The sequence below is a fragment of the Eretmochelys imbricata genome, chromosome 4, assembly GCF_965152235.1.
Source record: "Eretmochelys imbricata isolate rEreImb1 chromosome 4, rEreImb1.hap1, whole genome shotgun sequence".
NCBI lineage: Eukaryota > Metazoa > Chordata > Testudines > Cheloniidae > Eretmochelys > Eretmochelys imbricata.
Genome location: NC_135575.1, coordinates 112,549,997 through 112,563,468, shown reverse-complemented (window position 1 = coordinate 112,563,468; position 13,472 = coordinate 112,549,997). Strand labels below are relative to the sequence as shown.

Genomic DNA, 13,472 nt, shown 5'->3' with positions numbered 1-13,472 from the left:
CAGCGGTTCTCGTTAGCGGCAGCCCAACGAGTTTTGCATGGGCACAGGGGCTCTTGCCCAGATCCTTGCAAGGTTAGGACCTCGGGGAGAGTATCCTACTGCCAGTGATTACGCTTAGGAGCCCAAAGGGGAGCTGCGAGGCTGGTGGGGAGAGGCCCGAGTCGCCCGACTGAGCGAGGTGCCATTAGCTGCCAAGGTCAATCCCCTGTGGCGGGGACAATGATTGCAATGTAACAGTCACAGCTGAGGAAAGGACACGGGCGCCCTATTCCCAGAGCCAGGCCAAGGCTTTGCTGAGCTGGTGGGGACCCTGCCCAGTGTAGACGGGTCAGCCAGACTGTGCCACGCAGCGATCCCCGGCCCCACCAGCACAGTGAGCGTGGGCGAGCAGCCCAGCCACGCGGCTACGACGGACGGGACTATAGCACAGAACTGGGGGGGGGGAGGAGATTCGTGACGGAACATCCCCCGCCCCGCGAATTGCCGAGTCCCCCCACATCCGCGCATGCTCCCCAGCCCCGCCTGCAGTCTCTTCGCGGGAAGTTTGGCCTTTCCGCATCCCGTAGACACAGCGGAGCTTCCTTAGCAACCGGCGGGACTGGAGGTGTCGCTGAGAGCCAGGCGCTGCGGAGCCCCGGCCTCTGACGGACCTGGTAAGAGTGGCGGCGGGAAGCCGGGAAGGGGCTGGGCTAGGGCGGAGGGCTACTTCGGCGGGCCGGGGGCTTCGTCCGAGAGTTCCTCCGCCGACAGGCTGTAACCGCCAGAGTTACGGACCGAGACTCGCTCCTCCTCGGACCTGGGGCCCCGCACACGGCCCCATAGACTAGAGCCGCAGCAACACCTCAGAGCCCTGCCGACGCCCCCCGGGGACTCGAATCCCGCCAATACCCCAGAGCCCTGCTGCTGACACCCCATCGCGGCCTGGAAGCTGCATCCCACCCAGAGCCCTGCAGATGCCGCCATGGACCCACGTCCCGCAGAGCCCCTTAAAAACTACTGAAGAAGTGAGGTTTTTCCCCACGGAAGCTTATGCTCAGAATATATCTGTTAGTCTTTTTAAGGTACCACCGGACTCCTTGTTGTTTTTTTAAAAACCTCCGAGGGACCCGAACCCTGCATCCTCCCCAGCCCTGCAAACACCCTCCATGGACTTGACCGCACATCTGCTCCAGAGCCCCGCAAACACCTGTCCACACAGACCCACTTCTAGGGTGACCATCTTTCCCAACGGGAAGGCGGGACGCCTCACGAGGCCCAGCCCAAGTGCCGCCCGTGAGGCTGTCCCAAGCTGTTCGCCTGAGCCCCGCCTCTGCACGAGTCTGGCGTTGCTGCTCGCCCAAGCCGTGACTCCTTCCCTGCGTGGAGCTGGTATCGCAGCTTGTCCCCCAGCACATTCCTCCACATCCCACCTTTTTTGACAAAAATGGGCATTTGTTTTGTTTGTTCTTGCCAGCTGATCAAGTTGGCAAGAGAAAACTGGACAAATATCCACCTTTGCCAAAAATTCAGAACGGTTGGAACAGGGCTTTAAAAAAGGGACTGTCCCTGCCAAAACAGGACTTTTGGTCACCCTACCCATATCCTACAGAGCCCTGCAAACATCCCCACAGTCCCAAATTCCATCTCTCTCCTGAGCCCGACATACATCCCAATTGGTCTGTACCCCACAGACCCCTGAAAATGCCCCTTATAGCTCTGTAACCCTGCATACCCCTTTAGAGCCCACACGCAGCCCATGGACCCATGCCACACATTCTCCCCTGTACCGTGCATACACCCCCACCTGCCTACATTTCCTATTCAACCCTGTACATAGAGCTATACTTTCCATAGAACCATGCAAAAATTTCGTAGACCTATATGACACATATGCCCCCAAAGCTCTGCTTACATTCCCATTGATGCCCTTGCTGATTTCCTCATATAACCCTGCATGTACCTCCCATAAATCTATAACACTCAAATATGGTGTATAGAGAGTGCGTACTCATTTCATAATCCCCTGTATGTGCACTCCAGAGACCTTAACTTCTTCATATGTTCTATATACCAATAGTCCCGCCTCTGTGCCTCCAAAGAACTATAATTCTCCACCTGACCTTATAGGTTCACTCCTCTGCATATACCACTCCTAGACAAAAAGCCCCACCTGAAGCATCCCCTTTCCATCTGATGAATCTTCTGTGGCCGATCAAGTGGGAGTCCTGCTTTGTGAACCACAGAAGGTTCTTCAAGTGGAAAAGGGTGGAAAGCAATACTGCTTCCCCCTCTGCCTCCACTTCATTTTCCTGAACTCCTGAAATCTTCCTTAACTTCCCTCACTTCCAAGATTATTAGGTTACTATTTATGAATAGGAATGAGGGTGTAGATAGCCCCTGTGCTAATGTTCCTCCTTCATATTTCTACAGTGTCCAGAATGTGCCTGAGAGTAGATTCCAACAGTTTTGTGGTAGCTCGCTAGAGCCTCACTACTACAATTCTGCTCAGTACTTCCTTTGGGTATTTTAAAGAAGCCAGTGTTGCTTGGGCCACTCTGTTCCTTTCTTTCTATAGCCTGGCTAATGGCTTCCAGTCCCCACTCGTGCAAGGAGAATTCCTACTTGTGATGGGTAAAGGAGCAAGTTGGTATTTGAAGCCCTGGATATTGTGATTCTACCTTTCCACAAGTCTGTGACTCTAACTCTCTCTTCTTCTGCTTTGAAACCTTTCCTCATGCTTGCTTGTTTTATTTCTGTTTAAGGATTTTTAATTTAGGTCTGTTTTCTGCCATTGGGATGCTTTTATTTCTAGTTTCAATCTTGAACATCACTTCTATGCATCTCACTGTACCTCTGCTCTCTGATCTCTCCTAAATGTGTGTCATTTATACATTTCTATTGTGCAGTCGACTCCTGGCTGCATGAATATCAAATTCAGTGGTAGACAGACTGAAGTCTTCTTGGGTAAAGTACTCCCCCTCCCCCCCTTCTTGTAATTCTAACTCTGTTACTGTCTTCTTTAACTCCTATCTTGATTTGTCCCCAGGTGCTGACATTTTTCAGTTATCCACAGCCACATATTTTATTTTAATTTTTGTTCCTCTTTGCTGGTAAGGTCATTATATCTGGAATATTAGAATTTGTTGTTGACTACTTTCTTCTCTGCTGAAATCTTTATCATGTGGCTTTATTAATTCTCAGAAGAGAAACTGATTTAGAGTGTCTTACTATGGATGACCATGCTAGTTATTACATTATAATATTTTTCTTCTAAAATGTGCTCTTCCAACAGTCTGTAAGCACATGTTCAAATGTTAAACTAATTAACAATATTAAACTAAATGATCTGTGCACTATATTAAAACAGATTGCAGATACTATATTTTCACTATGTTTGCTACCTAGTGGAACATAAGAATGGCCATACTGGGTCAGACCAAAGGTCCATCAAGCCCAGTATCCTGTCCTCTGACAGTGGCCAATGGCAAGTGCCCCAAAGGGAATGAACAGACAGGTTATCAAGTGATCCATGCCCTGTCACCCAATCCCAGTTTCTGGCAAACAGAGGCTAGGGACACCATTCCTGCCCATTCTGACTAATAGCCATTGATGGACCTATCTTCCATGAATTTATCTAGTTCCCTTTTGAACCTTGTTATACTATTGGCTTTCACAACACTCTCTGGCAAGGAGTTCCAGAGGTTGACAGTGTGTTGCATGAAAAAATACTTTCTTGTGTTTGTTTTAAACCAGCTACCTATTAATTTAATTTGGTGGCCCCTTGTTCTTATATTATGAGGAGTAAATAACACTTTCTTATTTTCTTTCTCTATACCACTCATGATTTTATAGACCTCTATCATATCCCCACTTAGTTGCCTCTTTTCCAAGCTGAAAAGTCCCTGTCTTATTAATCTCTCCTCATACGGAAGCCATTCTATACCCCTAATAATTTTTGTTTCCCTTTTTTGAACCTTTTCCAATTCCAATATATCTTTTTTTGAGATGGGGTGAACACATCTGCGCGCAGTATTCAAGGTGTGGGCATACCATGAATTTATATAGAGGCAATATGATATTTTCTGTCTTATTATCTATCCCTTTCTTGATGACTCCCAACATTCTGTTTGCTTTTTTTGACTGCCGCTGCACATTGAGTGGATGATTTCAGAGAATTATCCACAATGACTCCAAGATCTCTTTCTTGAGTGGTAACAGCTAATTTAGATCCCCTTATTTTATATGTATAGTTGGGATTATGTTTTCCAATGTGCATTACTTTGCATTTATCAACATTAAATTTCATCTGCCATTTTGTTGCCCAGTCACCCAGTTTTGAGAGATCCGTTTGTAGCTCTTTGCAATCTGCCTGGGACTTAACTATCTTGAGTAGTTTTGTATCATCTGCAAATTTTGCCACCTCACTGTTTACCCCATTTTCCAGATCGTTTATGAATATGTTAAATAGGACTGGGCCCAGTACAGATCCCTGGGGAACACCACTATTTACCTCTCTCCATTCTGAAAACTGACTATTTATTCCTACCCTATCTTTTAACCAGTTACCAATCCATGAGAGAACCTTCCCTCTTATCACATGGCTGCTTCTAATTATGTGAACTTCCTGAATACTTTGCTGAGGAAAATAAATTCCACATTTCTCATACTAAATATGGTTTCTTGTTTTATTGCTAATGTTACTTTTTAGCAAGAAGACCATCATTATGGCTGAATGTAGATTTTGAATTTTGGCACCAACAGCAATACTGAATTGTTTGCCTGACATATAGTATAATGTTAATCTTAAAGTTTGTTGTTTTACTATTTGGAGCTTTTATAATATGGAAACCATTCAGAGATCAATTATTCTGGCATTTGGAGAAATACATTAAGTAAGTATGATGTGGTAATAAGAAGTTTGGTGATAATAAATTTGCATTAGCAAGTTACAGTAGAATCTCAGAGATACGAATGCCTCTGGAATGGAGGTTGTTCATAACTCTGAAATATTCGTAACTCTAAACAAAACGTTATGGTTATTCTTTCAAAAGTTTACAACTGAATATTGACTTAATACAGCTTTGGAACTTTACTATGCAGAAAAAAAAATGCTGCTTTTAACTGTCATACATTAAATGAAACAGGCACAGAAACAGTTTCCATATCTTGCCAAATATTTTTTTAAACTTTCCCTTTATTATTTTAGTAGTTTACAATAAGTAAGTTAACACAGTAAGTAAGTAAGCACTGGCCTGCACTCCAAGCCCTGAGCCCCCCACACCCAAACTCCTGCTGCTGGTGCGTGGGGGGCCCACTCTAGACTACCCCAGCAGCAGCCAGTGTGACTGGCCCAGGGGCTGCTCAGGTGGCTCCCGGGGCTGCTGCAGAAGTCACGGAATCCGTGACTTCTGTGACAAACATGGAGCCTTAGTCATGGAATGCTACAGTTCTGAGGGGGGAAAAAAAGAAAAAACATGGAGGAGAATCCAAGGTGTAAATCAAGAATAGAATTGATTTTGATAAATGTTTTCTCAGTAGACAGTGACTCAATGATTGAGTCATTTAACAGTGTACACTGTGAGCAAGGGAACTTGGACTATCCTAGCAGGACCAACACAATTAATACAATTATTTAATTCAAAATTAATTTGTATAACTCATTCAATCATCTTAAATATTTTTGTAAAAAAACCCCACCATGTATCTCTGAAGAGCTTGTAACTCTTGTATCTTTCTTTAAGTATGAGGTGATATCTGAGACTGTATATCTTTCCTCAGTAGTAATCTGGGCTCTTCATTAAAGTTTCACACTGAAGATTTGATATGTTACATTACAAATAAAATTTCCCCTGTTAAAAGGATACTAGAGTTGTGTTTTCTGCATTATAACTATTTTTTCTAAACTTTGAATATTTTGTTTATTTAATACACTATATGTACATGTTTTCTAGTTGTTAGTTTTTAAAGTGTTCTGTATTCAAAAAGTTAAAACATTTGAAATCTTTTTTGAAATCTTCTTTTCATTTTCTGTTCTTTTCCCATTTTGTCTTTCACCCTATTTATTGTTCTCTGATTTTGCTCTATTTCAGAATATTTTTGATCACTCCTTGCACTTAAATTCTCTTTTTTCCCCATCTTTCCCATCCCTTCCAATATTTTGCTTCCTCTTCTGTTGTATTTGTACCCATCCTCTCTCCTTCCCTCCAGAGAACAGCTTTGCGCTTTAAGTGCGGCACTAGCAGCAGAGTGAAACTGACTAAACTCAATTTCACTTTACTGCAGGTGTTGCTCTAGCAGAGTGGTAAAGGACAACAATGCAGGAAACAAAGAGATGTGGAGGCGTGTGTTTGAAAAATGGAGTGATTGGTATTTACCCTGCACTGTTTTGGGTGTTCAGCAATACGTGATTTATATGCATTGGTTCATATTTCCTGCATTCCTTGCACAACCTAGAATGTGAGATTTGGGTACAACAAAAATCAGGATTAAAGTTCTTAATTTGCTGTCAAGCGGGAATGAGAACTCTGTTTTTAGGTTTGTTTGCTTTTTTCATTCTAGGAATTTATGATAAAAGAATGTCATCAGGTTTCCAAATAAAACCAAAGACTGCAATACAGAAAAGCAAGACATCTTCATCTCCTTCATCTAGTTCTCCAGATCTTGCGGTTAAGCCACAACCAAGGCCCAGTGATAAACTTAACCCCAAAACTATTGATCCGGTATGTAGAGATGGTATTTTTCTGTACCAGCATAAATGAGTAGGGCCAAACAGAAAGTGAGAGAGTCACAAAAAATATGGCATTCAATTGGGAGAACAGAAATCTTTGAGCACAGAAGATCTATGGTTTTCTAGGGCTTAGATCTTCTTTTATATTGTCCTATATTTTCCAGAAATTAAACTTTTTCAAATGTAAGTTGCAGGCCCTTCAAATTGCAGAAACAACAGTGGATCTATTTATGATATGAAGGTTACTAGGTCTTGTTCACCCAGCCTGAAAAACTTAAACCAGGGGTTCTTAGACTTTTGTACTGATGACCACTTTCACACAGCAAGCCTCTGAGTGTGACCTCCCCTTATACATTAAAAACACTTTTTAATATATTTAACACCATTATAAATGCTGGAGGCAAAGCGGGGTTTAGAGTGGAGGCTGACAGCTTGCAACCCCCCTGGAATAACCTCGTGACCCCCTGAAGGGTCCCGGCCCCCAGTTTGAGAACCCCTGACTTAAACAATTGTACCAAGATATGTTAGAAATTCCACTATTTTTTTTACTGGGTTATTGATTTTGAACATCACTACCAACATTGATTACTAGTTTGGTGCTGACCTACTGGAAATATCTATCAAATGTGTTTGTCAAAACTTGCTGGACATAATTGTCAAATTTTGACACTGCATTCTTTTCAGTTAATGTTCCTGAAGAAAGAGGTTGCCAATTCTGAACATACAAATAGTTGAAGTAATTGAATTTTAATACAGCTAAATATAAATGTGTACATCTAGACACAAAGAGCGTTGGCCATACTTTCAGGATAGGGGACTATATCCTGGGAATCAGTGACTCCAAAAAAGATTTGGGGGTTGTGGTAGATAATCAACTGAACATGAGCTCCCAGAGCGGTGGCCAAAGGTCTCATGCAATCCTTGGATGTGTACAAATAGGAATCTCAATTAAGAGTAGAGAGGTTATTTTGGCTTTGTTAGGCACTGATGTGGCCACTGCAGGGATACTTTGTCCATTATTCACTAAGAAGGTTGATTAAATTGGAGAGGGTGCAGGAAGAGCCATAAGAATGATTAAAGGCATAGAAAACATGTTTAGTCCTGATAGACTAAAGGAGCTCAATCTGTTCAGCTTAACTAAGAGAAGGTTAAGAGGTGACTTGATCACAGTCTATAAGTACCTACATGGGGAACAAATATTTAATAATGGGTTCTTCAGCCTAGCAGAGAAAGGTATAAAACAGTTCAATAGCGAGAAGTTGAAGCTAGACAAATACAGACTGGAAATAAGTGGACATTAATAGTTAGATTAATTAACCATTGAACAATTTGCCAAGATTCATGTTGAATTCTCCATCACCGCACATTTTAAAATCAAGATTGGATTTTTTTTCTGAAAGATATGCTCTGGGAATTACTTTGGGAAAGTTCTATTTTTCTTGAAGTTAGATTAGAGATTACTTTTTTGTTTTAAAGCAAAAAAGATGTAGTGCCAATATACTTAAGATTCTTGTCTTCACTGAACTGTCAGCATTAGACTGACTATAAGTGGATAAGAAACTATGATTTTTTTCTTTTAAAACCTTCAGCCCTGACTGTTCTGAGGTAGCATGAGCTAGAAAAAGTGGGCAAAGCTATTGTGAGTATCCGCATCATTTTCAAGACTTTCTTCTTCCTAACTTGAGAATTGCTGTAGAAAGCATTTTGTTCCCTAAAATATGTTTTCTATGCTTGGAGACACTTCATCTGATTTGTGAGTTTAGATTCTTAACTTTTGTTATTAATCATTCAGTCTCCAAGGTCTGCAAGACCTAATGCCTGAGGTAAACAGTATCTAATTCCTTATCCTTTTCACAAGGGTATTTGACAGCAATCTCTCCATTTCTAGGATTGTTTTTTCTATATAGAAATACTTCAGTTTTCACCTATTTTTTTTCCTTTTAAAAAATAAGATACACACACAGGCAAAGGGCTAAAGGGTTTTCAATACAAGGTAGTTGTCACTCCTTTTAAGAGGAGATGGGTCTAGCCCCCTCTGACTGATCAGCTGCCTCCCAGCTGAGGCAGAGATCAGGTGATAGCTGGAAGATCATCTAGTACTCATAAAAGTTGCTGGTGACAGTTGTCAGAAGCAGGAGTCCCTGGCAAGAGAATCCAGTTCATGTGAAATCTTCAGGTAATAGTCCTGTAGAGTGTAATCCTGCAAGGAGCAACGTCTGAATGAGATGGGAGCAGAGAAGCTTGCTGTGACTTGGTCATGGCATGGTTAGACCCCTGCAGAAGACTCTGGGTTAGTGGAGAGGGAAGCATTCAATATACTGAACTTATGTTGTTTTGAAGAAATAAAGCCAAAACCCTGAGGAAAAAGGGATTGAAATCTTGTGGCTGGAGACTGTTCTGTGGTGCGTGGGCTGATGAGTTAGCTTACTGGTTTGCAGTAGGTAACATCATAGGCTGAACGGAAAGCCAGTGAGAGACTGTAAGCATAATGCTTATGAAAGGTGCCATCTTGTCAGTACTAAAAATTGAAAGCTTCAGTCAACAAGGAACAGTTTTATTAAAACAGAATCTCTTTTTGTGAAAAAATATCATGGTTTCATCAATTCACTGTTATCCAAGCCAACATACAGTGAAATTACACACACAATTATGTTAAAATTTAATTAACATTGCAAAATCAAGCACTCGAGGTAGAAAATGGGAGACTGCAACCTTAATCAGACTCCTGATGTGTATGCTTTATGATACAATCTTTAATTACATGATTGCATACTATTTTTTTTCCCACAAGACTCCTGGTTCATTCAGTGCACAGAATGGATAGTGTCATTGAGTGAGCAGGTATTTGATATTACTTTTTAGTCTTGTTGTTAAACATGTGACACTAGACTTTCTCTATTCCTCACTATTCAAAACCCTGCTCTGAAGTAAAAATTACTAACTTTCTCAGAGACTTTTCTGTGGTTCTCATCACTATAGTATCTGAGAGATTCACAAACAGTAATTTATTTTCACAACACCCGGTGAAGTGGTATTATCCCCATTTTGCAGGTGGTGAATTAACCCCCAAATTTCACCCTACTTAAAAACTACTTGCTTACAAAATCAGACATAAAATAAAAAAGTGTGACACCACATTATTACTGAAAAATTGCTTTCTTTCTCATTTTTACCATATAATTATAAAATAAATCAATTGGAATGCAAGTATTGTACTTACATTTTGGTGTATAGTATATAGAGGAATATAAACAAGTCATTGTCTGTATGAAATTTTGGTTTGTACTGACTTTGCTAGTGCTTTTTATGTAGCCTGTTGTAAAACCAGGCAAATATCTAGATGAGGTGATGTACCCCCTGGAAGACCTCTGAGTACCCCCAGGGGTACATGCACTCCTGGTCGAGAACTACTGCTCTATATGATCAAAACACAGCCCCCATTAACTTTAGTTGCAGCTGTGAGTGTATAGCATTCCAGGGTCTCAGGTTGTGTACACATAATCAGTGAACACACTGTCAGTGAACATCTAGGAAAAGTTTTGGCTTAAGCGATTGGTTAGCATCATCATATAGGAACTCTCAGGAATAGGCAGGGATAGAATCCAGTTCTCCAATGTAGCATTCAACTGCCTTAACCGTGAGACAATCTTTTATCTTCTTCTAATCTTCTGTATCCTTCACTACATTTCTGAAAAAAATTAGGCAGGGATCCTACCTCCAGCCTCCTTCATTGCATAACATTGCTTCATCTCCACTGAAGGTCCGTTGTGTGTACTGAATGAGGCAGGGGTCATGTGGGGAAAAATTGTATCACAGCACATATGCACAAGGCGGCCAAATTATGGTTGCACAGCAACCCCTCCTCAATTGCTCAAGTCTTCTTGCCCAGCCGGTCCCAGTCTCCTCCCTGGCTCCTCATCAAGTTCGTCTTCCCACCCTCACTGGCTCCCAGTCTCCTTGTTCCAATATCCTCCTTCTCTTCTCCTCCCCACCAGTCCAACTCATATCTCCTCTTCAGTCAAGTCAGGCTTTGTGATGTCTGTGTGCCATCTGGGGGAGCCTGGAGAGCCCAGGAGCCATGCTCCCTCCCCACTTATGTGAAGAGACCCCTCCATCCCCATGGGGCCATCATTGACTTTAGTGGGACTACTTGCACGAGAAAGTAGAAAAATGGGATGGGAAATGAAAAGTTCATTAAGGATGAGCATATTTACTTATTTTTCTTAACAAAACAGTAGTAACATACTGCTGTGAGGTTACTTTATTATTTAATTAAATGTTAGAATTCTTTTTCCATCCAGTCTCTGCAGTATCTTTACAGTTGTTTTTTGATCACAAGATTGTTTGTCACATTTCTCTCTAAACTGCAATACTGAAGTACATTTATAATGGTTATAACTGAAATATTATGATAGTGAGTAAATAATGCATTTCACTTTTTTGTCCACCCAGTTTGGGGATCATTCAAAAGCTCCTTCTGCATTTTCTGCCATTTACTCTAAAGGTGGTATACCTTGCAGGTAATGAATTTTTAAAAACAATTTAACTGAATCTATTCAGACAGTAGTCTTAGGTGCAGTTAAATAGATCAAGACTCATTTCTTTATTACTGTTTGTGTAGGATGAAAACTATACACTAATTTGTATGTTCTCTGGCTATTTGATTTTACTGATCTCTGAAGGTGCCTCTGATATTTAATTCTTCTCAAAAGGAAGCAAAAACAACGAGGAGTCCGGTGGCACTTTAAAGACTAAAAGATTTATTTGGGCATAAGCTTTCGTGGGTAAAAAACCTACTTCTGCATCTGACGAATTTGTTCCGATGGAGTTGGGGTGTACTTCACTGGTGAAATTTTTGGCATTTTGCAATCTTGTGGTTTGCGACCCAATCAGCTGAACAGAGATTGGCTGCTGGTTCACAATCTGCATTTGCAGGGAAGTCCATCCTTTTAGAGTTCTCGTCCTTAGGATTGGACTTAAGTCTGCCCAGCCAGGCTCTGTTGTTCACCGCAGTTACAACCAGGGAATTTGGGGCCAGATGGGAGAAAAAGCCCTTAGCTCCATGCAGTGGGAAAAAGTGTTTCTCCAAGCGCTTTGTGGTAGGTGGTATTGAAGCTGATATGCTCCAAAGAACCTTTGCAGGCTCTAGGAGTGCATTATTAATAGGGAGGGCCACTCTCCCAGGGGCAGATGGCTGCAGGATATCCAACAACTTATGGGTATTTTAGAAACTCTGCCTGAATGCCTAGGGAAGCCACCACATGCTGCAACAGGTCCTGCTATGTCTTTAAGTCTAAAGGCACTGAAGGAGAGGAAGAGCCAGGCACTGCCAAATCGTCCAGGGACAAAGAAGAGGAGCCAAGGCCAGATCTTCCCCCTTGTGGACCCAGATGGGATGATTCCAGAGGCTCCCTGGGGAAGGGGAAGGCTCTCACTGGTGCCTGAATCTGTGGTGGATTGGCAGTTCCCGCCACCATTCTGCCCGGCGTTCTCACCTTAGAACGAGATGAGGAGTGCGACTCTCGCGACTGAGGAGCATCCCACGGATTCCATGGAGGCCACTGGCCAAAAGGATAAGGCATTAGTGGCCAACAGGTGCAGGGCCAACCTTGAGACAAGTGCCTATCCTGGTACTCATGGTGCTCCATGAACAGCCCCCCGTGAGCCAGGCAATGGAGAGCGGGAGAAAAAAGATCCTGACCTTGATGCTGAGGAGTCTCAGGTTTCTCGGGATAAAGGTGGAACAAGCCCTCAGGGGGTGAGCAACCAGTCCAACTCATCCATTGCCCAAAACAAGGGAGAGACTGGTGCCGACAGTGGGAACAATACCACAGGCACTGAGTTTGCCTCTGTTGTGCCCAGTGCCAGGAGCAATGTTGAACCTGAAGTCAGCGTTGGTACTGAAGTAGCTGATGGTCCTGAAGTGGAAGGTGGTGAAACCACCACGGTAAAATGGGTGGCACAGGATGCACTGATGCCGAGGAGGTCCCTTGCCCTGAGCTCAGCACCGACTCCACTTCCACTGACTGTGGAAGGGAAACATTGAGGTGTGGTGCCAACACAAAGGTTAGAATCATAGAATATCAGGGTTGGAAGGGACCTCAGGAGGTCATCTAGTTCAACCCCCTGCTCAAAGCAGGAACAAATCCCCAATTAAATCATCCCAGCCAGGGCTTTGTCAAGCCTGACCTTAAAAACCTCTAAGGAAGGAGATTCTACCACCTCCCTAGGTAACGCATTCCAGCGTTTCACCACCCTCCTAGTGAAAAAGTTTTTCCTAATATCCAACCTAAACCTCCCCCACTGCAACTTGAGACCATTACTCTTTGTTCTGTCATCTGCTACCACTGAGAACAGTCTAGATCCATCCTCTTTGGAACCCCCTTTCAGGTAGTTGAAAGCAGCTATCAAATCCCCCCTCGTTCTTCTCTTCCGCAGACTAAACAATCCCAGTTCCCTCAGCCTCTCCTCATAAGTCATGTGTTCCAGTCCCCTAATCATTTTTGTTGCTCTCCGTTAGACGTTTTCCAATTTTTCCACATCCTTCTTGTAGTGTGGGGCCCAAAACTAGACACAGTACTCCAGATGAGGCCTCAGCAATGTTGAATAGAGGGGAACGATCACGTCCCTCGATCTGCTGGCAATGCCCCTATCTATACATCCCAAAATGCCATTGGCCTTCTTGGCAACAAGGGCACACTGTTGACTCATATCCAGCTTCTTGTCCACTGTAATCCCTAGGTCCTTTTCTGCAGAACTGCTGCCG

The 13,472-nt window shown here is 42.9% G+C and overlaps 1 protein-coding gene across 2 annotated transcripts in view; it reads left to right on the top strand.

The window, feature by feature from the left end:
• Window positions 1-559: 559 nt before the first annotated feature.
• Window positions 560-13,472, top strand: part of PACRGL (parkin coregulated like) — a 37,504-nt gene continuing 24,591 nt past the window's right edge. The window contains exons 1-3 of one of the 2 annotated variants that reach the window (XM_077814615.1): window positions 560-653; window positions 6,538-6,698; window positions 11,159-11,226. In XM_077814615.1, the coding sequence (XP_077670741.1) occupies window positions 6,555-6,698; window positions 11,159-11,226 (212 nt within the window). In that variant the 5' untranslated portion in view covers window positions 560-653; window positions 6,538-6,554. Of the gene's footprint in view, window positions 654-6,537; window positions 6,699-11,158; window positions 11,227-13,472 lie in introns of those variants that run through there. The other variant, XM_077814616.1, reaches the window with a different exon arrangement.